Source organism: Chaetomium fimeti, assembly GCF_033439085.1.
Source record: "Chaetomium fimeti strain CBS 168.71 chromosome Unknown B0H64scaffold_3, whole genome shotgun sequence".
Lineage (NCBI taxonomy): Eukaryota > Fungi > Ascomycota > Sordariomycetes > Sordariales > Chaetomiaceae > Chaetomium > Chaetomium fimeti.
Window position 1 is genome coordinate 270,910 of NW_026944331.1, and position 24,243 is coordinate 295,152.

At 49.3% G+C, this 24,243-nt stretch overlaps 5 protein-coding genes and 1 non-coding gene across 6 annotated transcripts; 3 read left to right on the forward strand and 3 right to left on the reverse strand.

Moving 5' to 3' along the window:
* The first annotated feature begins 9,929 nt into the window (after window positions 1–9,929).
* Window positions 9,930–10,937, forward strand: B0H64DRAFT_389855 (uncharacterized protein). Its single transcript, XM_062803357.1, has one exon. The coding sequence runs from the start codon at window positions 10,168–10,170 to the stop codon at window positions 10,663–10,665; it is 498 nt and encodes a 165-aa protein (XP_062660160.1). The 5' UTR covers window positions 9,930–10,167; the 3' UTR covers window positions 10,666–10,937.
* Window positions 10,938–10,997: 60 nt separating this feature from the next.
* On the forward strand, window positions 10,998–11,082 carry B0H64DRAFT_t43. Its single transcript has one exon. It is a non-coding gene; the product is annotated as a tRNA-Thr (tRNA).
* Window positions 11,083–11,143: 61 nt separating this feature from the next.
* On the reverse strand, window positions 11,144–13,434 carry B0H64DRAFT_356156 (uncharacterized protein). Its single transcript, XM_062801585.1, has 2 exons — window positions 13,163–13,434; window positions 11,144–13,037 (listed from the first exon to the last, which is right to left on the reverse strand). Exon 2 carries the CDS (start codon window positions 12,935–12,937, stop codon window positions 11,186–11,188), a length of 1,752 nt encoding a protein of 583 aa, XP_062660161.1. The 5' UTR covers window positions 12,938–13,037; window positions 13,163–13,434; the 3' UTR covers window positions 11,144–11,185.
* A 170-nt stretch (window positions 13,435–13,604) lies between these two features.
* On the forward strand, window positions 13,605–16,062 carry B0H64DRAFT_389857 (TAP-like protein-domain-containing protein). Its single transcript, XM_062803358.1, has 5 exons — window positions 13,605–14,410; window positions 14,476–14,517; window positions 14,574–14,839; window positions 14,902–15,680; window positions 15,745–16,062. The coding sequence occupies exons 1-5, from the start codon at window positions 14,082–14,084 to the stop codon at window positions 15,859–15,861; spliced, it is 1,533 nt and encodes a 510-aa protein (XP_062660162.1). The 5' UTR covers window positions 13,605–14,081; the 3' UTR covers window positions 15,862–16,062.
* On the reverse strand, window positions 16,063–17,744 carry B0H64DRAFT_389860 (uncharacterized protein). Its single transcript, XM_062803359.1, has 3 exons — window positions 16,848–17,744; window positions 16,386–16,792; window positions 16,063–16,326 (listed from the first exon to the last, which is right to left on the reverse strand). The coding sequence occupies exons 1-3, from the start codon at window positions 17,561–17,563 to the stop codon at window positions 16,271–16,273; spliced, it is 1,179 nt and encodes a 392-aa protein (XP_062660163.1). The 5' UTR covers window positions 17,564–17,744; the 3' UTR covers window positions 16,063–16,270.
* Window positions 17,745–18,754: 1,010 nt separating this feature from the next.
* B0H64DRAFT_423115 (uncharacterized protein) lies at window positions 18,755–22,926 on the reverse strand. Its single transcript, XM_062805596.1, has 2 exons — window positions 22,668–22,926; window positions 18,755–20,873 (listed from the first exon to the last, which is right to left on the reverse strand). Exons 1-2 carry the CDS (start codon window positions 22,751–22,753, stop codon window positions 19,034–19,036), a joined length of 1,926 nt encoding a protein of 641 aa, XP_062660164.1. The 5' UTR covers window positions 22,754–22,926; the 3' UTR covers window positions 18,755–19,033.
* Between the last annotated feature and the right edge of the window lie 1,317 nt (window positions 22,927–24,243).

Consider the following 24,243-nt stretch of genomic DNA (forward strand, 5'->3'; position numbering starts at 1 on the left):
GCACTATAGTGATAGTAGCGAAGATAGTAGTTCTGAATCCGATTCAGATACTGAAGAACTACCTTCTTTCTTCAATGCTACCCACCAGGCCTCAAAATCTACCACTAAACCAACTAGTGGGAAATCTTCGAAGCCAGCCTGTAAAGATCACTGTAGCCACCAGGTTACCTCTGATGCTCTACTCTATGATACTGGTTCCACAGACCATATCATATACAATAGGAAATGGTTTACCAGTTTTACTAAAAATACTGGTCAAATACCACCTATTTATACAGGTGGTGGCCCTGTAAAACCCAAAGGTATTGGAACTGCAAAGTTCAAAGTACTGGTCCAGAAGAGTCCCCCGAAATACTTAGAGTTGGTCCTTAATAAGGCCCTCTATATACCCTCTATAGATATCAATCTATTTAGTGGGATCCGGCACTATAAGGCCGGAGGCTATTTGGACCGGGAAACGTTGAAAGGCCCTACAGGGTCTACCATTGCAGCTCTGGACTTCCAGAGATCGGGCTTCTTCCTTCAAATTGAGGGTCACCTTCGGCCAAGGCTCTACCTTACTAGCTATATTAATATAGTTGGTACAGGGTATAGCCTAGCCCAAACTACTAAAGATTTAGTGGTTGAACTACCTTCTAAAACCCAATCTTGGAAGGATAGTTATACTAGGTACGATGACAACGAACCTAGTAGTGTAGAGCTAGATAGTAGGGGTACTATCGGCTCTTCAGGGCCATCGAGCCCTGAATCTCAGGGCATACCCCGGAGGAATAGGCCCCGTGATTCTGACGAAGGATCTATAGGCCTGGGTGCCCCTGGGAATATAGGGTTATAGGATCTACCCCAGGGCTCTATAGTGGAGGAATGGCCCCGTGTGCAAATAGAGCCCTGGGATAACGAATCTTGGGGCCTTCTAGAGGAGGACTTGCCCCGTGTGCAGAGGGGGCCCCAGGATGGAAGTAGTGGAACTACTACTATAGTGCCTGGTTCTCAGGCCTATAAAGATCTACTTATAGTGGCTAAACAGTGGCATGTTCGGCTAGGGCACCTTGGCCTACGCCTACTAAAGAAAACCACTAAAAATACTAGTGGTATCCCTGATCTAGACCCTATAAGGGAGGTTGATTTTCGATGTATAGCCTGTTCTAAGGCTAAAGTAACTAGGAGGGTAGACTGGAAGTCAATTCCAGATCCCCCGGCCGTTTTAGATATAATAGAGGGGGATACAGTAAAAATCAAGCCAATTCCACACAATCGGCTTCCTGTAGCCCTATTTCTAATAGATCGAAAATCGCGGTTCCGGTGGGTAATTTTAATGCCAAACAAAGAGGGTCCTACTGTTTTCAACGCAATTAAAGGCCTATTTCGTGGTCTAAAAAACAAGTGGGGAAAATACCCAAGAAAATTCCATTTCGATGGTGGCACTGAAATTAATACCCATTTACAGGCCTGGTTAACCCGTAAGGGCATCGATTTTTCTACCTCTAGCCCCTATGCCCACGAACAGAACGGTCTAATTGAACGATCTATTCGGGTGGTTTTAGATAGGCTTAGATCTACAGTAGTTCTATTACAGTTGCCGCAGTACCTCTGGTGCTATATACTATCTAGTATAGTGGATCTCGTCAATTCCACAGCGGTAACTAATAAAGACCTTACACCCTACCAGGCCTTCTTCGATGAATTAGAGCCTGGTATTACCCACATACCCAACTTAGGGTGGTATAAGGCTATAGGTTCTAGAATAGAACTACTTATACCGAATGAAAAGAGGCCTAAGTCCCTGAAACTACAGGCCCGTACAGAGCCTGGTAGGCTTCTAGCAGCACTAGGAAATAAGACCTGCCTAGTTTGGATACCTGCTAGAAGAGCTGTAGTAAAATCGCCGTTTGTTAAAATAGTTAACGAAAATGATACTATTCTACAAATTACTACAGTACCCTCGGAGACCTCCTCTAAAGGTGGTTATAAAGAGGATAGTATAGTTCGAGAGGGGGATAATATAGTAGATATAGAGGAAAATCCTACCTCTGAATCTACTAGTGGGCCTCGCGAACCCACTGATCTTGTAGAGGATCTATTATCTACTACTATAGTATCGAAAAATTTCGAACCCTCTATACCTACCACTAATATAGATCAATCTAAATCTATGGGTGATAGGGCTAGGCTAAATAGCAAGCCTAATGGACCTACTATGGTATCTAATCTACAAGATCCTATAATGGCCGAATCTATACTAGCCCCTCCAGTAAACCCGCTATCCAATATGGATATCGATATTGATCTTAATATCGATCCTGAGGATAGAATGCAGCTGAATAGTTTTATCAGTTCAACTATATATTATCTTTCCAGTTGTTATAAGGCCTCGAAAGGCACTGCCTCAGAGCCCCAAACACTAAAACAGGTCTATAAATCTCAAGATAAAGACCGCTGGTTAGAGGCTATATATAGTGAATTCGATCAACTAGTTAGCCAGGGAACCTTTAAGTTCCTACCCTATAAAGACCTCCCAAAAGCCCGCAAACCGTTAACTAGCCGGTTAGTCCTTAAGGCAAAGAAAAACAAGGATAACCAAATTGTTAAATATAAGGCTAGATTAGTAGTTAGAGGATTCCAACAAATCGAAGGTTTAGATTTCAACGAAACCTTTGCCTCTACTACTATACCACCTTCGTGGCGTGTCCTACTGGCTATAGCAGCTATAGAGGACTGGGAAATCGAACAAATCGATTTTATAGGGGCATTTTTAAATGGGGAATTAGAAGAAGAAAACTATATGCAAATTCCAGACGGTTTTATAGACTATGCTTGTAGGGCCTCAAAATCTACTAAGGCTTTACTAAAGAAGCAAGGATATAACCCTAAGGAGGACCAAGTTATACTTCTTTCTAAGGCCCTATACGGCCTAAAACAGAGTCCTAGACTGTGGCAAACCAATCTTAGTATTTTACTAAGAAAGGAAGGCTTCGAACCACTAGTTTCAGACTCTGCTATCTTCTATAATCCTACTGCTAGGATCTTTATAGTTACCTACGTTGACGATTGCCTTCTTATAGGGCCTGATATTAAGAAAATACAGGCCTTTAAACGTCGTTTTAACAAGGTCTATGCTATAGAAGATAGAGGCCCGGCAGCCTTTTTCCTGGGAGTTCAAATAGAGAGGGTTAGAGAAAAGAGAACACTATATATCCATCAAAAACAGTATATCGAAGAAGCTTTAAAGATATTCGGGTTGGATTCTAGTCGATCAATCTCTATACCCCTACAACCAGGAATTACTAGTTATAAATCCAATATATCTAGTAAAGGCAGCCCTGTAAATAGGTCCGACCACAAACTGTTCCAGAAGATAGTGGGCACGGTAATGTACCTAATGCTCCTAACAAGGCCAGATATAGCCTTTGCGGTACAGTGGCTCTCACGAGCTATGCAGGGCCCTACTATAGAGCATCTTAATGCCGCTAAAAACCTACTCCGGTATCTAAACGGTAGTAAGGATTTAGCTATTTGTTATAGTCCTACTAAAAAGGATATAGTAAATACTCTTTTAGAGGGGGCAAAGAGCCTACAATTAGTGGGCTTTTCAGATAGCGACTATGCAGGCGACAAAGAAACGTCTAAATCCACTTACGGCTATTTATTTAAATTGGCCGGTGGACCTGTAACCTGGAAATCGAAACGGGCTTCTACTATAGCCCTTTCAACAGTTGAGGCCGAAACCGATGCACTTACAGAGGCTATACGGGAGTCTCAGTGGCTAATGGATTTCTTTAAGGAATTAGAGCGCTCAATTATAGGCCCAGTACCTATATTTGAGGATAATACTGGCTCTATTACTACAGCCTATGACCCAGCTCTACATAGTAGAACTAAGCATACACTGCTGAAATTCCACTATGTGCGTGAGAAGGTCAGAGGGGGCTTAGTTTCCATTAGTTTTCTTGATACTAAACGTATGCCGGCCGATGGGCTTACGAAGGCTTTGGTGAGCCAACTCTTCAGGGCGTTTATAGACCTACTAGGTCTAAAGAAGCCGAGGCGTTTATAGTGGTTATTAGATTGGACCACCCACTATAACAGCCTATCCATTCCCTACTATTTCTTCCCTTTGTAAATAGTGTTGAAATTGGTCCTGTAATTTAGTCCTTTTTATATAGCTTCAACAGCTAGAAAAGCCTGTAAATAGTATCTAACTACTATAGTTCTTTAGTTTTAGTTTAGTTAGTTAGTCTTTTTTATTCTCTTCGCTAGTATAGCTAAGGTTTAAACCTTCTATACTCCACTGAGCATACAGGCCTACAAAGAGGGGGTGTTGAACCCTAGAGTTCAGATTACTAGTGCTGTGGCCATCTGGGGGGCTCTACAGTACTGTAATTGAATTCGTATGGCCTGTAGCTATATACTGGTATCTTGGTTGTGGCGGTACGATTACTGGGTGGCTAGCTATCTTAGTTTGAAGAAGGTTGGTTCTTCTTTTCACTAAGTGTTAGTTTCTCCCGAATCGAGCTACCCTGCACCTACCCTGCACCTGGGTTTCCCAAGCGAGCTACCCTGCACCCGGTTGTTCCCAACCGGCCTACCCTGCACCTCTTGGCATCCCAAGCGACCTACCCTGCACCGGTGGTTGGCTCCCAAGCGGCCTACCCTGCACCGCTTGGCCCCAACCGGCCTACCCTGCACCGGTTTTTAAGGTAGTAGTGCAAGTGGGCCCGGGCACTTCTGGGTGCGGCTGCGAGCAGGTGAGCCCATTTTTAGTCAAACCTATACAAATGAGTTTTGCGGGATTCAGTTTTTTACCACTAAGACCGCTGGGCCGAATTCGGCACTGTGCCCCGGTCGGTGGGTATATGAGAAGGAAGTAGTAAATCCAACTCCAGTGGTTAAGATAGCAAATATAGAGGCATTCCCAAAACAATAGTGGTCTACCTACTAAATTAACCACTGTTATAGGGCCTAGGCCCTGTAATTACTGCTGGTAGCTAAGCAATAGTACTGTGCATTGCTTCCCCAAAGTGCATTGTAAGCCCTGTTAGTGTGTGCACTACAGGGCCTCACCCACCTAAATCTAATTACCAATGCTTAAAAGTTTGAACTTCTTACCCTACCCTACTTACGGAATTAACCAGTATAGTAATATATTTGTCATTCAGGGTCGGGGAATTGGCCGAGATAAAGTTGGTACTATCTCATTATACTATATTAAAGGTTATACTTAGGGTATATTGTTAAACCGCTTTATAATTGATAGCGGAGCAACCTTAGAGTATATATTACTATAGTTTTGTAAGGAGATGAAGGTAGTACCGTCTAACCTCGAAATTCTATAGGAGGTTACATTAGCTAATAATTCTATTGATACTCTTACTAAATACATTATCATTAACCTAGTTATAGGTGGCATTAGTACCGGAGTAGTTACCTTTGTTTATAGTAACAGTAGTTTTAACGTTATATTATCCAACTTATAGCTGATAAGAGTCTGGGCTATTTAGGATTAGGGAACCCAATCTATTACTATTTATACTCGAGATGGATTACCGGAGACGATTCTATTTACCGTTATATAGGAAGTAGATTACAGTTATATTGTTAGTATAGAGCCGACGGTTCCTCTTCCGGTGATAGGAGATCAGATGAGAGAAGTTCTAACAGCCTTCCAATTAGCATCGATATATAAGTGTTTAACGGCTTTAGGAAAAGCACTAGCCTAATCTTAACAGGCTTATAAGATTGGGTATATAAGGATTCCGGAGCCGATTATACCGATATCCCTATTATAAGATTAAGTATATTATACTATTACTATCCCTATTTAGACTATAGTAGGATTAGCAATGAAACTAATTACCATTACTTTAACTACTATAATATAAAACCTTAGCGATATTTGGATACTATATCGAAAGTTTTCCAGACTACGTACACTATACCTAAACCCATTACTATTATTAATACTATTAGATAGACGGAGCTATATTCCTTACGATACTGGTAAACTACGGGGATATAGAATAGATAGAGAGGGGCAGTAAGAGTAGCTAAAGATAGATATACCGGAGTGGAAGGGTCTAACAGGTAGGAAGGCTATAGGTGTTAGAAAGTAGGTAAAGATAGGATATAATAGCTGTTTAGTAGGAAAACCGAAACTTAAAGGGGTTAGCCTACAAATCCGAATTTCCTACTAAAACTCGAAATAGCCGGTATAGCTATAAGATACCTGAGAAACTTGACTTACGATACTGGACCGATGGTATAGAAAATTCCTCCGGGTATTTAGGAAGTTTCTCCAGCTGAAATAACAGGGTAAGAATAGGAGAAGCGATACCCCTAGTAGTATTATCGAGAATTATACCAGATATCCCCTAGTAAACCACCAGAAATGTTATAGTAATATTGGGATAAGCTCTAAGCTATAAGTAAGAGGTACTATCCGGGCCAGCAGATACCGTTTTAGTAGGGAAATCGAAATACTAAGGGGGACCCCTTTGAGGTACGTCGATCCCCGCTAAATCCCCAAATGGTACCAGATTCCCAGAGTATAGTCGACTCTTAGTTCGAAACTTCTAGCATTACTATCGGGCTACTTACTGATACTTAGGAGAAGATTAACTTAGCTAAACGATTGTATTTTATATAGTGTAAAGTCTTTTCTTATATATTGGATAACCTACCGCCCACCGATATAATTGAACACCCTATTATTACCAAGCCTAATGTGAACCTAGATATTAGGAAGCTATTCAGATATATACTAGGTTACCGGAGATTTAGTAAGAGGGTTTTTACTAAAATGGAATTAGCCGGTATTATCTTACAAGGTGAAAGTCTATATAGAGTATAGACTATCTTTATCGATAAGCCTAGAGAGTTAGCTGAACCACTAGGGGACCGAGTATATCGAGTTATCTACGATTTTCACTCAATTAATAACAATACTATTAAATCAGCTTATCTATACTATAATATAGATATAGATTTAAATAACCTATATCTGGGTAAGCCGATATATTACTTTAAGTTAGATACTAAGAATAGATACTAGGTAGTTCCGATTAGACCTAGAGATAAATAGTTAACCGGATTTATTTCACTATCTGGCTGGTTCTATTATAGGTGTATGGTTTAGGGCCTGAAATATATACTAATGATATATGTAAGATTTGGAGATATAGTGTTTAGAGTATTCCTGGAGTGGCCGATACTACTAGAGGGATATCCAATGTACGGCTGTACGAGTAATGAGATAGGAGAGTGGTAGGTTGTATAGGAACCTCCTAGACTATTATAGACAATACTGCCAGTACTTCTATCTGTTCTGGGATACTATTAGGCTACTGGGAATTTATTTGTTATTTATATAGATGACTATATTGTATTGGGATATGATTTCTAGATATATTTGGCATTCCTTTATAAAGTTTACTTTCCCTAGGTAGTATTTGGCCTAATCCTATTAGTACTAGATAAGATATAATTGTTTATAGATAAACTGGAGGTAGTAGGATTTCACCTAATAGATAGGAAAATTATTCTAGCGGTAAAGTATATTATAAAGTTTAAGAGATAGCAGCGTTAGTAGGTACTATCACTACCGGGGATATAGGGCGAAGTGTAGCAGTTGGTGTTTTTAATACCGTTTTTAAGACGGTATATTCTAGGTAGGGCCGACTTAGTTTGTAAGCCGAAGACGGCTTTCTTCTGTAAGGCCGGGAGAGTTATACTAACTGGAAAAAAGTTAACTATTACCGAATGGGTTGTTTGCCCGTTACTATAATGGACTACGGAATATAACGAAGCGGTAGTAAAGATCTGTAACTCCGTCTAGTAAAACACTATTTATAGAACTAACCCGGCTAAAGCATTTTATATTATATACAATGCTAGTGTTACTGGGTTGGGAGCTGTAATGTTCTAACTAGGTAATGTTGAAGACCTGACTCTACTGGATAAATATCGGGAGAAACGATATTTCAAGATAATTAATATCAATATATTTATATTATTTATACTCTAGGATAGGGAGCTTCGATATACTGTTCTGGAAAAGAAGATATTAGCTATAGTACAAGTATTAAAGGAAACCTAATAGATTATATAGGTATTAGACTTCCCAGTTTATATTTATAGTAACTATCTCTTAGTTGTATAATCGATGATAAACCTGGGTAAGGTCTACTCTAAGGTAGTATAATAGATTAATACGATTACCGAGTTTAATATTATCTTTTATTACCGGCCGAATACTGATAAAGTGATTGGTATTACAGATAGTATGTTAAGATTGTACAACAACCTCTAGGATAAACCAAGCGGTGAGGTTGGATAGAGGAAAGATATATCTTGGAGTTTGGAGTCTATTATAGCTTTGGATTATAATATCCCGATTACCGGTATGTCTTTAGGAAGGGGTCTGCCCTTGGTAGGGGTAATTGCTTCGGTGATACCGAAAATGCAGTATGTATATGATCTCGACTGGTATAGGGATATTACAACTTAGTTGATTAGAGGTAATAAGGAGATTTAGTATTTACCGAAAGCCCGGTAATAACTGGTAAAGAGGAGGGCTTTAAACTATCGATTGGACAGTATTATATTATTATAGGTAGAGAATAACGATAGCTTAGCTTTATATATTAACCCTAATCGGAGGGTAGAGGTTATAGCCTGGGTATATAACTACTATAGCTATTATATAGAGGTAACTATATTACGATATTTGTAAGGGCGATTCTGGTAGCCTAACCGGGTAAGCGATATCAATAAATACTGTAAGGTGTACGAGGTGTACTAATAAGTTGGTCTATAACTAAGATACAGAACCCTACAGCATCTGGTAGTCTTCTAGCCTATAGTTCTCTTCGGAATGGACTTTATCGGCCTAATTACCCTAGTTAGAGTAGGAGGGAAGAAGTATATACTAATTGGTATTAACTACTTTACCAGATTTATCTTTACAGCATCCCTAATAGAAGCAACAGCATATTCGGTAGCCTATACATTTATATACTAATAGTTACTAGTCATTAGATAGCTATAGTAAATATATACCGATAATAGCTCTTATTTTAAGAATGTGGTACTTAATATAATCTTCGCTTAGTATAGTGCTGAGATAACCTATATACTAACAATATACCTATAGAGTATCTGACTAGCTAAACGATATATATAGTTAGTAAAGGTTTAGTTTATAAAGTAGGCTAGTACTAAGGTTGGAAATAACCTACAGTAATAGCCGATAGTTTTACTACGTATTATAGTAGATATTAATATATAGTAGTCTCGATTATTAGGAACCTTACTAGCATCGGTATTTCTAGGATTTAACCTAGTATATATACCTACTCCGGATAATATTATAGGATTAGATATAAATCCCACTACTTTTAACGATAGCTTAGCAGTATATAACTATATTATAGTTTATATCGATATATACGATAATATATAGTATAATATAGGATCTAGACTAGCTGAGGGGGCGGACCGTTACCTAGATATTAAACCAATTCGGCGGTTTGAAGTTAGCTTATAGGTATAGGAAGTTAGAGATAAGGAAGGTACAGACAGGTCTAAGTTCTATCTACAGTGGGCTGGACTACATCGTATTGTATAATATGAATTACCCTATATATATATTGTTTAGTCTGTTAACCGACTAGGGAAGATAAGGAAAGTTTATATAGACCATCTCAAGAGATACTGCGGGTATAAAGATTGGATGGAGTACAGAGTATATTTAGGTGGAGAGGACAATAAGATTATTACGGGTAGGGGATTGGAGGAGCTAAGCGCTTGTGGTTGGGAGGAGGACTTGATGGGAAAAGACTTTGAGCTGGGTGGGTATTGAGAGAGGATAGTATTATTACGATTTTGTAGCGTGGTGTTTTGCGATGGGGGCATCGATTAAGTTGACTGGGGGATTGAAGAAGGGATGGATGATATGTGGACAGAAGGCCCACTTTTTGGTGGGGTGTATTACTAAGCAGTGTCCTATGGACAAAAGGATCACGCGTGGGTCTATTAGAACTTAGAAGAAAACAAGCAATCTTATCAGTGTGTTTTCACCCTCCACCCCCGCATCCAACCATCCATCCACCCACCCACCCATCCACCCACCAACCGAACCACCACAGCACACCCACCAGTGCCAACAACACCATGACATCCCCCCAAACCCCCCACCTCGACCCCGAGCTCTTCAACCTCTGCGTCGGCGCCCTCACACACATCCCCGCCACCGACGACAACCACACCGTCGCCGCCGCCGTGCGCAGCCACGCCGGCCAGACCTTCGTCGCCCTCAACGTCTACCACTTCACCGGCGGCCCCTGCGCCGAGCTAGCCGTGCTGGGTACCGCAGCCGCGGGCGGGGTACTCGCGCCGGACATCGCGACGATCGTGGCCGTGTGTCGCCGCCAGGGGGAAAAGGGGGAGGATGTGTATCGGGTGATTAACCCGTGTGGACGGTGCAGTCAAACCATGTTGGATTATAACCCCGAGATTGGGGTTGTGGTGTTGGATGAAAAGGGGAGGGAGGTGCGGGCGAGGGTGGGGGGGTTGATGGTGTTTCCGTCGGTGTGGGAGGATGGGAATACGGGGAGGGAGGAGAAGAGGAAGGCGGCGTTGGAGGAGGAGGGGAAGGGGGAGGGGGCATGATGGGTGCGGTGGTGGATGATGGGTGCATGCAAGGTTGTGGAGTTTTGGTGGGAGAGAGGTTGGCCCATGTGTGAGTCAATGACGACCAAGGTGTTCAGGCGCTCGAGTGGGGTGGTGTGGAGGATGGCTTGAGGTTGACAAGCACGTTGTGGTGTTGATGAAATACAACAAAGATGAGAACCAAACGGTTACTGCGTTATCTTACGAATAATAATAATCCTCGCGGGACTCGGTGATTTTGAGATGTTCATTTTGGGAGCAATGTTTTCCAGCTCGAAACACTCACGCCTCCCTTACAAGACCACATTCCGCAACGCCAATCACAAGTTGAAGCCTGCTTAGCATAGTGGCTAATGCGTTGCACTTGTATCCATCGACGATATGCAAAGATCACAGGTTCGATTCCTGTAGTAGGCATTTCTTTTTCCATCTCCGGCCCAATCACCCCTCTTTTTGCCCCCGAACTCCCCCCATTCGCCCCATATTGCCAACCAACCTAACCGAATAAATGATCCCCCACTTACCAAAGACCCCTCTCGCGGCACCTCCTCTCATAATCCCTCGCCATCACCCACTCACGCCAGCGATACTCCTCATCGACCGGGGGTGACGAGTCTCTCTGTACGGGGCGTGTCGGCTGACCTACCCTAGCACGGCGTCTACGCTGAACCCCCGTTCCATGGCGTCTAGGCTGACGTACCGTAGTAGCACGACGCGCCTGGGCCAGCCGGCTCGCGGAGTCCGGTTCCTCGTCTGAAGTCGATTCGTCGTCCGTCTGGCGTGCAAGCTCGGGGTTGACTTCGTCGAGCTCCTTCTCGACGCTGCCCTTGCCCATGATGTGTACCTGCCGGATCTTGACACAGCCCGGGCTGAAGTGGATGAGTGTCTCTTTTATCGTGTCGTTCAGGTGCTTGTCGACTGTCGCCCAGTCGCTCCGACGGTGCTTGGGGTTGCGCGGCACGCTGTGGTAGGGCATCAATGACTTGAAGGTCTGCGTCCAGCGGAGCGACTCCTTGTTGTCGCTGTTGATGTAGGCTTCGACGTGGCGGTCGGCCATGGCGATGGTGGTACCAAACACAGCTTCGTTTGTCGGCCATGTTTTCCAGTGGGATCCGTCTGACGATTCCACCCCCTGAAGCCACTCGTCTGGCTTCAGTATCAGCAAGACCAAGGGTTCGAATTGGCTCCAGCATTCTACCAGCTCTTTGCTGTAGTCGCCCATCTGCTCCTCCGGGTGTGTGCCGCAAAAACGCGGGTCCAAAAAGCCAGCGTGGTGGAAGATGGTGATGTCACTCTCGGTTGGACTGTAGTCCGGGACGAGCAGGCGCAAGATGGCCTCGCCAATGTCGGCCTTGTCCTTCCAAGTCGAGTGCTCCGGCAGATAGGGGTTGTTGGGATCGACGCCAAGCTCCTGCGAACGGTCGTTTTTGGCCTGGAACGAGAGGCCAAAGTCGGCGACGATGACCTGCGGCAGGTAATCTGTGAATTGCTCCAGTCGGGGGTCGGCCTCCTTTTCCTCGTCGGTTGGGAAGTGCAAGAAGATGTTGTCGGCGTGCATGTCCTGGTGACAGATGGGTTCCCACTTGTCGGGAGCCGTCTTCGGCGGGTTCGATGCATCTCCACGCCCGAGGTTGTCGTCCCGCGAAGGGATGTGCCCCGTGTGTAGCCACGAGACGGCACGGCAGAGCTGGGCAAGGACGTGCCAGATGAACCCCTCCGGCACTCGCCTGCCCGCGTCGGCGTATTTCTTGATGAGGTTCCTCAGCGTTCCTCCGTTGTAGTACTTGTAGAAGAGCGTCACATCTTCGTCCGGAGTTGTCAACTGCCTCCCAATGGTCCGCTTGTGGACCTGGAACGCATGCAGCTGGGGGAACGGAGTCAAGCCCATGTTCTCATGATACAGGGGCAGCTGCCGCGCCACGTCAGCATCCTTGTCGCTCAGCGAGCTCTGCTCAACCTCGGCCGGCATCGGAAAGTCCCTATTGGAAGCCTGGACTCGTCTGCTTATCTCGGGAAGCTTCTTGACAATAACCAGCTCGTGCGGGTAGTCAACACTTGCGAAGATGCCCACGCTGGCGAACCGGGGTTCGTTGACCCGCGGGGGCTGGATCCAGTGGAGAACGACGAAACCTTGAGCTCGTGCGTGCAGGTATCGAGACGACTCATTATCCTTGTTGTTGACCAGGTGGATACGTTCAGCGATTTCGGGGACTTCTAGCGGGTAGAAGACGAGCCCGTGATGGGAATAGCTGAACTCTGGGTGGGACGACATGGCATCTGCGAGGGGCTTTACGTGAAGATAGACGGAAGCTCAGTTCTGGCAGAGTCTGGTCGACATGTCCATGGATGCGACTTCAAAAGCATGGCTACTTCTTTGTCTCAAAGGCGTCAGCTCTCCATTCTCCATGCATTTTGCCTGGAGTTTTCACAAAGACGCGGTCCGGAAGCGTAAGCCAAAAGGGAGTGGGGTGAGAGAACCAATAAAGGGGCTAATTACTGGTTTGTCCGAAGGTCGCAGAGATCAGATCCGTGCCCTTCTCAGCTCAACTCTAAACTTTAAAATCAGGATGCCTGTCCCGGGGACGGGCTGAACCCGGTTCTCGCCACCGCCGCCCACGCGATGCTAAGCATATGACCGTTGGACTGTGTAAGGCATACATGCTACATCATTCGTGCTACATACCTAGGCGGCCTGGTCTTGCAGTGCAATGTGCCGTCCCTATCGAGACAAAACTTGCAGTAGGCTCAACGTCGAAATGAAAGGTGGGCTTGTTGCCCTGTCTTGCCTGTTTCTGGCTTCCACGTAACTCTGGGTCGTATCCGAGGAAGGAAATGATCACTCCATTTAAACCCTCCATCATGCTCCAATGGGCCCAGGCACCCGGTTACCGAGCCACTGGTAATCTGCCACTCGGAGCACCTGTCCATGCTCGAGCCATGCAATGTCGAAGTTGTTGATGATCTCCGTCGAGCCATTATCCTTCACCGTCATTACCCAGAACCCTGCTTCGTCCGGATTTGGCAAGCCCTTGTACCTGGTACATCAACATTCCCCTTTCGGTCAAATCGGGCGCTCCCGAATCCTCCCATGCCGACCCTGGCCACGCCTTGACTCGTGATTGGATGGTAGCCACAACACATTCTTGGGGCTGACGGCCAGCGAGACGTCATCGAGGCTGACCCCAGGCTGTGTTTTCACTTGGCCATACACTTTCCATCTCGAGCAATAAACAGCGCTGGCCTGCAAAACAATCAGCTTAAGCCTAAGTCGCCATGGTTTGTATAAAGTCGATGTGTCGTTCGAGATGTCGGACAACAAACCTCACCATCCTCACATCCCTCACCATTCATCCCATCCAGCCTCCACCGGCAACTACTAATCCGAAAACACCAACCATCGCCAATCATCCAACGCCATGACACTCTCCGGCCTCTTTACTGGGCTTGCATTGGCCTCGGGCGCCCTGGCCGTCCCTCTGTATGGCCGTGACAACAACACCTCCGGTATCAACTGGGGACCATGTGACTTTGAGAGTGCCGCGGCTGGTCCCATCGAATGCGCAACGCTCCATGTACCCCTCGACTACACCGACTCTGCATCGACCGAAACTCTCGCGCTCTCCCTGATCAAGAGCCCGTCGCGTAGCAACACCACCACAGTCAAGAAGAGCATCCTCTTCAACTTTGGAGGGCCGGGCTATGGCGCCGTTTCCTCCCTGAACTCGGGGGCCGACCTGTTCCACTTGTATGTATCGTCCTATCCTTTAATACCTGCAATCCATGGTGGTTGGTAAACTAACTGTCATCCAGGATGACCGGCGGCCAGCATGATCTGATTGCGTTCGATCCTCGGTACTTCTTCCCCCCTCCATCCTAACCAGCTTCACCTTTGCTAATATTCCGTTCAGGGGTACCGAGAAAACGCTCACCTTTTCCTGCTTTGACACCCCAGAGCAGAGACAGATTGCCACGCTCAAATATCCCTTCGTGCCCGTTGACGCTTACGATTCCGCGCTGGCCGAGACCTTTGCCGGTGCCAACGCCATGAGCAATGTCTGCCGCGAGCACTACGAGGGCAGCCACAACCCCGAGTTCATCGGCACAGCTTTCGTGGCTAGGGATCTGATGAGCGTCGTCGATGCGCTTGATGAAGATGGCTTGTTGAGATATTGGGGTGAGTTCAGCTTCTCTTTGACGCCCCCTCCTCTGACGCGTTTACTAAACCAAGCTCTTCAGGTTTGTCTTACGGCTCCCTCCTTGGCATGACCGTCGCCGCCCTGTTCCCCGACCGCATGGATCGCCTTGTTCTAGACGGTGTTGTTAACGCCGACAACTACTACAACCACTTCGGTATCGACATCGACCAGTTCCTCACAGCCGACTCCGGCTTCCGCGCCATTCTATCCGCCTGCGTCGAAGCCGGGCCCGAAAAGTGCCCCCTCGCGGCCATCGGCTCCACCGCCGCTGATATCGAAGCAACCCTCTTCGGTGTGGCCGACAAGTACGGTGAAAACCCCATCGCCGTGGGCAGCAGCATTCTCAACGAGCGCATCATCAAAGAGTTGATCTTCATTGTGACCAAATATACCAGCGATATTGTCACCGCGACCAACCACCTCGCCAACCTAGTGACGGGCACCAACCTGACCGAGGTCGTGGCCTTCTACGAGGGTCTGTCCGGGGGTATCGTCCCCGACACTGACGCGATCCTCGGCATCAAGTGCTCCGACACCGTCCCCCGCGTCGACTCGCTCGAGGGAATCCTCCCCGACGTGGAGCACATGCTGGCCACGAGCGAGCTGTTCGCGCCCGGGATCGCCGGTGTCGCCGCCCAGTGTGCCAGCTGGCCGTGGGCGGCCAAGGAGCTCTACAGCGGCCCCTGGGAAGGCATCAAGACCAAGAACCCCATCCTGTTCTTTGGCAACACCCACGACCCGGTCACGCCCGTCGCCAGCGCGAAGAAGATGAGCGCCGCCTTTGAGGGGAGCGTGGCTGTTGAGCAGAACGGCTTCGGGGTAAGTTCTATTTATCACTCGACATCGGAGACTCGTCAATGATCGCTAACTTCGCCGGTTATAGCACGCTACTCCTTCCCAGCTTTCGGACTGCACTACCAAGATCATGTCGGAGTACTTCAACCTCGGAACTCTGCCGGCTGATGGAACCGTTTGCGAGGTGAACAGCCCGCTGTTCTAAGATTTCAGACGGTAGATAGATAGCCTGCGCGGCGGGGGGGGTTGAGGAGTTTCCTTTCTAGAGGCTTCAGGTTTTCCAAGAGCGTCAATGTATAAATAGTAGACGCTTTAACGTCGCAAGGCGGGGAGAGACTGCAAACACTGTTCCAGTATATTAGACCAGACTAGAAATCCATAATTCCACTTTGTTAGCTCTATAAAATGCTCCCCTGGTGGTCTCTGATAGGTATCACTTGTATTTATGTATTTATGGACTACCAACCACACTCGAATCTCCACACGTAACTTGGCAACAAGTGTGAGAAAAGGGCAGGGTATCCCTACTTGCCAGAGTGGCTTAACGAATGATTCCAGTTTCATGCCTTCCTTCTTTTGCCATTGCCTGCGGGTTTTATTAGACATACCTCTCTCTACGTAGAAGTCGTGGCCGAAGGCTGTGGCGGGTTGCCCGGGAGCGTATCAAGCCCTATGCAAACCTCAGTCAGTGACCAGCGAAAACTCATGGACTTGGGATGAGAGACTTACAGCCTTCATAATTCTCGTCAACCACTTCCGGCACCCTGCACTTCGCCGCCTCTTCCACCGCTTGCGTTGCAATACCGGGGCAGTTTGCAGCAATGCACCCAGCATCCATCGCCCTTTGCAACGCATCTCCCTTCCACCCAAACACGTAGTCAGCATGCTGGCTGTATCCGCTCCGATCCCCCGTGCTCAGAACAAAGGGCTGTGATCCGTCCTCGGGCCACTCGTTAGGGTCGTTGAACGCCGTTGTGTCCCAGACGATCTCGAACATGACCTGCGGGATCTTGACGGGGTGCGAGTCTGGGCACGTATCAGCGGTGCCGATGCCGTCAAACACGTGCGGCCCTTCCACGGGATAGGCAATGTGAGACGTGTGGTCGGCACTGTCGAGGTTCTTGCCGTCCCAGCAGCTGCATATTATTAGCCAACCGTGAACATCATGGAGGGACCGTAGGGATAGCTTACGTCGGGAAGATAACGTTGGTTCGGATGCCGTGGCAAGGACCATTGGGGAGGTGCTGGGTATCAACAGCCGGATCTTGGCACGGCGCGAGGTCATCTCCTTGAAAGTCGGGCCCGCTGTAGCATCGGAAGCAGGTCTGTGTCGACAAGTTCCACTGCCCCTGGGGCTCGGAGCGTAGGGCGGCGTCGCCAAAGAACATGCGGAAGCCTGGCTCAAAGGCCTTCACCTCGCCCTTGCCCGGCGACACATAGTAGGCAACCATGCCGCCGTTGGTTTTGGTTGTGAACTCGTCGTCGAAGAACAGACGGTTCGGAATCTGAGGCACACGCTTGTAGCTCCCGTTGCGAGCCCTGAAATACAGATTGGACGTCCAGTAGTTGGAGAAGTCGTCACTGTAGCTGCAGGTCGTGCAAGTCGATAGTTCACTGATGTCGGACACGGGCATCGAGGCATTGAAGGCATCTCCGCCGACAATTTGGTGCTGGTGCGGCGACGGGATGGACCCGGGGTTGACAAGGGGGTCGATCCGGTCAACGACAACTTGGTGGCACCCAAATCGGAGCAGCGTGGGACCCGTCCCATTGTATGGAGGCATTGCAAAGTCCGGCCACGGCGCCTCCGGCGACGGCGTCGGCGTCGGCGTCGGCGTCGAGAGGTCACCCGCATGGGCGACTGCAGCAAGCCCAACAACAACCGCGGCAGTGATAGTTAAAGCCATGATGGTTTATGACAGCTGTGTGTCAACCAAATGACTTAAGACTAAGATTAATAGTGAGGAATAGGTAATGGATATTTCGAAATCCTCCACCTCTGAGGTTGAAGGCAAAAAAGGGACGGTTCACGGTGCTTATGAGTTGGGAGCTGTCTCATGCCAGTCTGCTTCTGCACCCTTCCAGAACTGTTGGCAGCCAAGGAATGGTATTAAACCCTCATGCAAGTCAATATCAATACATTGTCACGGCTGGTGCCAGCCTATAAGCGGCCACTACCAGACCTCTGCCCGCCGCGGGAACGCAACCTTCTCAGCGGGTATACACCTTTCTTATTGGCCTGTTGGGACTGGTTACTCATTTGTGTCACCGAAATCCGGGAAGAAATTGGGGACCAAGCTGGGAAACACGACTGCCTGTCACTGTTTACACGGCGAGGAAAGAGATAAGAAGTAAATAGGTGAATGGAGGGGGCAATTGCTTACCCCATGGCAATATATGGTAAGAATCATCTCGGCTTGGGAAAGGGCTGCCATGAAGTCCAGGGGATGGATGGATGACAAGGAGCTGGCCGCTCCAGAATAGCCGTTCAGGGGTTTCATTGGGAGATGATGCAGTCCCTTGCTCCTCACCCGTCCGCTGTCCGCCCCCCTGCCAAAACACGGGAGGGCAAATAAGGAATGGGACTCGGAGCTCCAAGTACGCGTAAAGCCTTGTGAGGGCAATCAACCTTGGAGACAACACTTGCCTGCGCCTCCCGGGTGCTCCCGTCCCGAGCCTTGGCTTTCGTCTGGAGATCCGGCGCCTGTTTGGCGGCGTAGCCGCCGCAGCCCCTGCGGCTGATCCCAAAATTAGGGGCACGGCGTTTAACCAGCGGCCGCCCGACGGGCCTGGCCTGCTGAGAGAGCGCTGACTGATATCCAAGATTAACTCATAGGGTCACGTAGCCGCGCTCGAAAATATGCCTCGGAATAAGAAGATTGGGGTATGAAGTAAAAAGGGACATATCTGTTTCAGATTAGGATTGCCGACAAAATAGCAACCCTTGCCTCAGTGACGTGCCGATGCTGTCCCTGTGTGTTGTCGGCTTACCCCTGACCTTGTAGAACGTGGGACCGCAAAAATGCATACATATATGATGGATACCGTGGGCCGGTTTGCAATGAATGGCTTGGTGACACCTGAAAGTAGGTAGAAAATGGGTCGTAATTCATTGTAGGTATTGAAACTAGACTATGGGCCAAACGTGAGGAAAGGCACAAAAGGAGAGGAAAAGAAAGCAGAAAGAATATGGAAAGAAAGCGAGGAAATACCATCTAGGTCTAAGTCCCTCTAGAAATATATGCCACAGAAAGAAGACAAGTCAGAAGTAACAAGCCAGCCCATCCCAAACTCAAAGAAACCGTCTGTCCAAAACCACAACACCGCAAACCCACAAACCAAACTCATCCCAAACCCACCAGACCACCACCCCAAAATCAAGAATCAAAAATCGCCCCATAAGCCGGCACCCCCCTCGCCTCCAACCCATACACGACCTTCCTCGTAACCTTCTGATTCGAAATCACCACCACCCCCTCCGCCCTCCTTCGCCCCTCCCCAGGCACCACCTCCCTCCCCTGCTCCCCGACCCTATACGCCAAGCGCACCAAATCCGGCCTCTTCGCCGCCGCCACCGACGTATCAATCACCACGGCCTCCGGATCCGCCCTATACACACACTCCAGCACCTCCCGCCCATAAGTCTTCAACGGATCCCGCGTCGCCCAAATCACCCGCACCGTCTTCTGCTGCCCCTGCTGCTGCTGATGCACAAACAGACTCAGACAGGGCGCGATGCCGGACCCTGTCGCGACCACCACGCAGGGCGAGAAGAGGCCGGCGCAGCGGAGCACGCCGAATTGCGGCGTGCCGCGCGTGTAGAGGCGCGTGGGCGGGTTGCGGATCAGGTTGGAGGTCCAGTCGCCTGCGTTGGAGACGAGCACGGAGAAGCCGCGTTGGGAGGTGTGCGGGGCGGGAGGGGCGGTGGGGGTGGTGAGGGTGTGGGCGCGGATGCTGGCGAGAGTGTCTTTTTCGTTGTTGGTGGTGGTGCTGGTGTTGTTGGGTGGGGGGTTGGTGTGACAGGTGCAGCCGGGGCAGTGGGACGCTGCTGGTGGTGGTCCTGCGGTGGGGAAGGGGATGACGCCGAAGCCGTGGGTTTCTTTGAGCGGCGCGTCGGTTAGGCGGATGGCTTGGCCGTAGTGCACGTTGCGGTATTTGAAGTTGAGCTTGACGCAGTGTTGAGAGAGGACCTCGGCCTCGACGTCGCGGAGGCGCAGGCGCGTCCAGGGGTAGATCAGCAGGAGAGTGATTACCACGAGCATCCAGAAACTGGGTGAGACGACCAGGGCTTTGCCGAACGGGATGCCGCCGGCTTGGGTGGACTCGGCGGCGAGCAGCATGACTTGTGCCCAGAAGAGCAGGATGGCCAGCCAGCCCATGAAGCGGTGGATGCCCTCGAACCAGTTGTGCATGATCCGCCGGAGGTGGGGGTGCGCCGAAGTCAACATCGACACGAGGAGGAACAGGATGAAGTAGCTGACAAAGTAGATGTAGCTGCGGATGACGCTGAGCGAACCGTCACTCTGGAAATCCATTGTGAGAAGCACGAGAAAGGCGATGTACCAGAAAGTAGCGGCAACGGCACCTCCACTGTGAATGCCGCCATAAGAGTACACCTTTGCTGCAAGCGTGCGGATGCCAAGGGGGAGGTTCTTTGTCCAGGTGCCAAACACCCAAAACATGGCATTCACAACATGCTCGTTGCGCACAAGCATGGCAGCGAGGATGTTTGCCGTCACGGCGATGCTGGCTTGCTGGTACGTGAACTTGGACTCTTCCCCTGAGATGGCGTGGCGAGCGATGAGAACCGCGAGGGCGATGATGTTGCCCAGATAAACGAGGCAGAAGATGCGACGGTAAACTGAGCCAAAGTTCCACCGCAGATAGCGGTAAAACCGAGGACCCTTCTTTGGAGGCAGTGGAGAGTTGTCGAGGCCATGGCTCTCGAACACGTTTGGTTCCGAAACAACGGCTTTGGCCTTGAACTCTTTGGCGCTCAGCGGCGGTGTCCCTGTGAGGGTATCCGAGGACGAGTTGACAAACTCGGAGGCTCCGGCTTCTTCCACGTCGCGAGGGCCGCGGACGATGCTGGTGCGGACGCCGAGAAAGCTGCTCCTGACTGGCCGTGTGCTCGAGTCATCATCGCTGCTGTCTGACTCGCAGTCTGAAACCTCATCCCCGAGGGGAGCGGGTGGTGAAGGCAGGGCGGCTTCAAGTCTGGCGTTGGACGGGCGTTGTTGGTTGTAGACTGGAACGGGGCGCAATGGCCGGAGACGACGAGGAGGAATGGTATGTGAAGGAGACACTGGACGGGGAGGGCGGACCGGTGGCCCTGGAAGTGAAAGGTGTTTTGACACGGGTGCCATTGTGATGAGGGTGTGTGTCTTGGGTCGTTAGGGCCCCCGTGATGACAGGAGACTTGGGGAGCGGATGGCAGGCCGGAGTAGTGGCGAAGACAAGATGGATATCAAGGCTTGAGGAGGCAGTAGTTATCCTGGGGGGCGGTGATGTGGTGGTGATGATGATCTGATGAACCGGAGGATGACCTTGTCTTATAGACAGGACAGTGGTTTCCCCCTTCAACAGACGATGGGTTCGGCGCAACCCTGCCTCTCCTGGATTCATCGACGAGGTGTTGGTCATCCATGTTTGCGGCCGCCAGGTCTCGATGTATCGACGGGCCCCTGGTTGTTCTCGGAATAGGAACGATCCATACTCCAAGGCCGGAGAGGAGGTGGCAGGGTGACGACACCATTGCATACCCCTGAAGGCGACATACAACCAGTCGTTGTTTACAGTCCCGTCAGAACGGTTCGGGGGGGGGTTGGGCAACCTTGCCCTGTCCCGTAAATAGCAGCTCACGATGAGAAAGGCAAGGGAGCTAGCCGCCGTTGGTATGTTTTGCGTATATCAACGAGCCCGATATCATCTCGGTTCTCGGGTCGAGCGCAGGGTGGGTGGCGCGGCTCTTGATGGGAGGGATCATGGATGCAGGGGTAATGTTGCCTTGCAGCAGATCAAGATACCTAGATAGACCAGCATCTGCAGCTTGGTAATCTGTATAAGGCCAGAAGGCTGAATCAAGGCTGGCCGAGCTACTTTAGGGGGGAAGGTCGAGTACGTACTTTGCATGTGCATGCACGATAACGTTATTTAGAGACACGGGCTGTAGCGAACTCCAACCAGTACCTCACACACACAAGACGACAGAAACGGTATGCAACCCAAAGGTTGCATGCGGAAACGGTTGGGGATCTGCGCCATGGTTACCGAGCTGCATCTCCGGCTCGTGGCAGATCCTCCCAAGGATCCATTGCATCAAAACGAAGGTCGATTTGGGTAGAGCGGCTTGCTAAGTTCGTGCCAACTCGATGAATTGTACAATTGTAGATGATGCCGCAGAGTCTGACCAGAAGCCGGCCACGGCAAATGCCAACGACCAACAGCATACAAATTATCTTGGCGGTAGCTCAATAGCGAGAGCGCTGAAGTTCGGCGCCCAAGTTATTCTGGGAAACTGGAAATGACTTGGCCATCGAATCAATCGCTAAAAAATGTGGGCGAGATGCTTTTGTGGGGCAACAGCCAAGCAGCGGGCCGTCCAAAAGTCCAAAGCCGAAACAATGCCCTATTGAGCGATTGGTCCAGGGACCGCCCACCCAAAAATAACAATAATCACCCCCCCCAAACCCCAAACCCCAAGCCTGCGCGTTGCTTCCAATGGATGCTTCCATGCTGCGCAACCCTCCCTCAGCATCCGTCTCCGAACTTTCGGCCCGCTGCCCTCCCGGGTGGCTTGTTCATCAAACGCCTCCCGGGACAAGAGTTACATCAATTCCGTATCTTGCCTTGCTTTGTTTACTCCCACGCGCAATTGCGGGAGCGAAGATGGCGGATCGACAGAAACGTTGCCCCGGCTTAGCTTGCATCCTTTTTTTCCAACCTTTTTTTCCAACCGCCAACTCATTCAAAGTGCCTTGTTTGGTGTCGTTTTGAAGAGCGAATCTCAACCCGCGAGCCGAGACTGGCTGCTTTTGCCCGACGAAAGCCACCGGCCCCCAACGAGCGCCCCCCAACCCATCTTTCATGGAACCCATCCACACTCCGTCCCAGTATTTGCTGCTAGAATTCGGCTTAGGAATCGATTATGATAGCAGTTCCGTGCCGCACTGCGTTCTCACAAGCCCGCACAGGTATGTCCCGCCGTGAACAGCGTCCATCGTCCTGGTCATTCATTGGTCCACCGGCTGTTCCCCTGACACCAACAAACCGTGCCTGCGATCGTCAGTGTCCCAAACCTGAACAATCCTTGGTTCATGATCTGCAGAAACGTGCCGATTAGTTAACTCCGTGGCCGCCAATCTTCGTTATTCTTGGAGCCTTACCTCCGGGTATCACTTGTCGATAGCTTAGAAAGCTTTTGGTCATCCCCGACATCCAATGCTCTTGTCGTTGAAGCCGCACATCCGGGGCACGAGAAGGTACATGCTGCGAGGCCTCAGGGGCGTGGCCCGGGTTGCCGAGAGGCTGATGTCCAGAAGGTCATATGATGCAGGTTCGTTGGTTGCTGCCATTCTAATCTATGACGGAGGCTGTCATGATCTATCTTTCAGTCCGCCCATAGGCTGGAGTTCATCACTGCTTCAGCCGGCGTACTCTCAACCCCCAACAGATGACTAAACCGGGAAAACACAGACGCGCTTTGCAATGCCTCGGAGTTTTCACGGGACTTGAAACCAGGCTCCATCGTCGCCCGCCCAAATTTCCCAGACCTAGCATCCGTCACCGCTCATCAGAAAGTAAACATGAAGTCTTCGTGCGTAGACTAGCGTCCAACTCATGATGCCATAAGATTGCGCGTGACCTTTGAACTCAACCCGATGTGCACTTCTATTCAAAAAGGATCCTAGCCAAGTTTGAGGCCCCGTCCAGACACACAGACAATAGTCCTATACACTACATGGGTCAAACAACAGTTGCCAGGGCCGAAGGGAACTGCCGTCGTGTCGCAAGGAAGTCATTTTATTGCCAGAAGTCTGTTCTCGCCGGCACATAGCTCCTGATAGGTGGATACGAACCCGCCATCCGTTTTCCGTCGCCCGTTGAACGGTTGTGACCAGTGAAAGGCGTCAAGTCCGCTCGACCACGGCGAATGAAAGGTTCAGGTTAGAGTAGCCAAGTAAGAATCCAGGTGAGAATCCAACGTATATTATGCAACGCTGTTTCCCCCAATCACGGAATGTTCCATCTCAATTTGCACACAGTTCAACTAAGGTCTCCAAATCCCATGATTCCTACCCCGGTCCAAGAAGGGCAAGCCAAGCCGGGCCAAGAGGATGAATGGCCCTCTCTCACGTCCATTTCGGGCAACACGAAGCCACTGCCGTGTGCGAAAGTGTGTATTCAAATCCGGGGTAATAAGCTTAATATCGAGTGCCGGAGACGTGGATGTCTGGCGCCTCACCACGCCTTACAGGCTCAGCCCAAGGCTAGTCGAGCCTAGGTAGTTACGGGTATTTAAAGGATGAGAGGCACAAGAGGAAAAGAAACGAAGAACCTCTTGTTTCTGACAGCCGTTCTCCTTCAT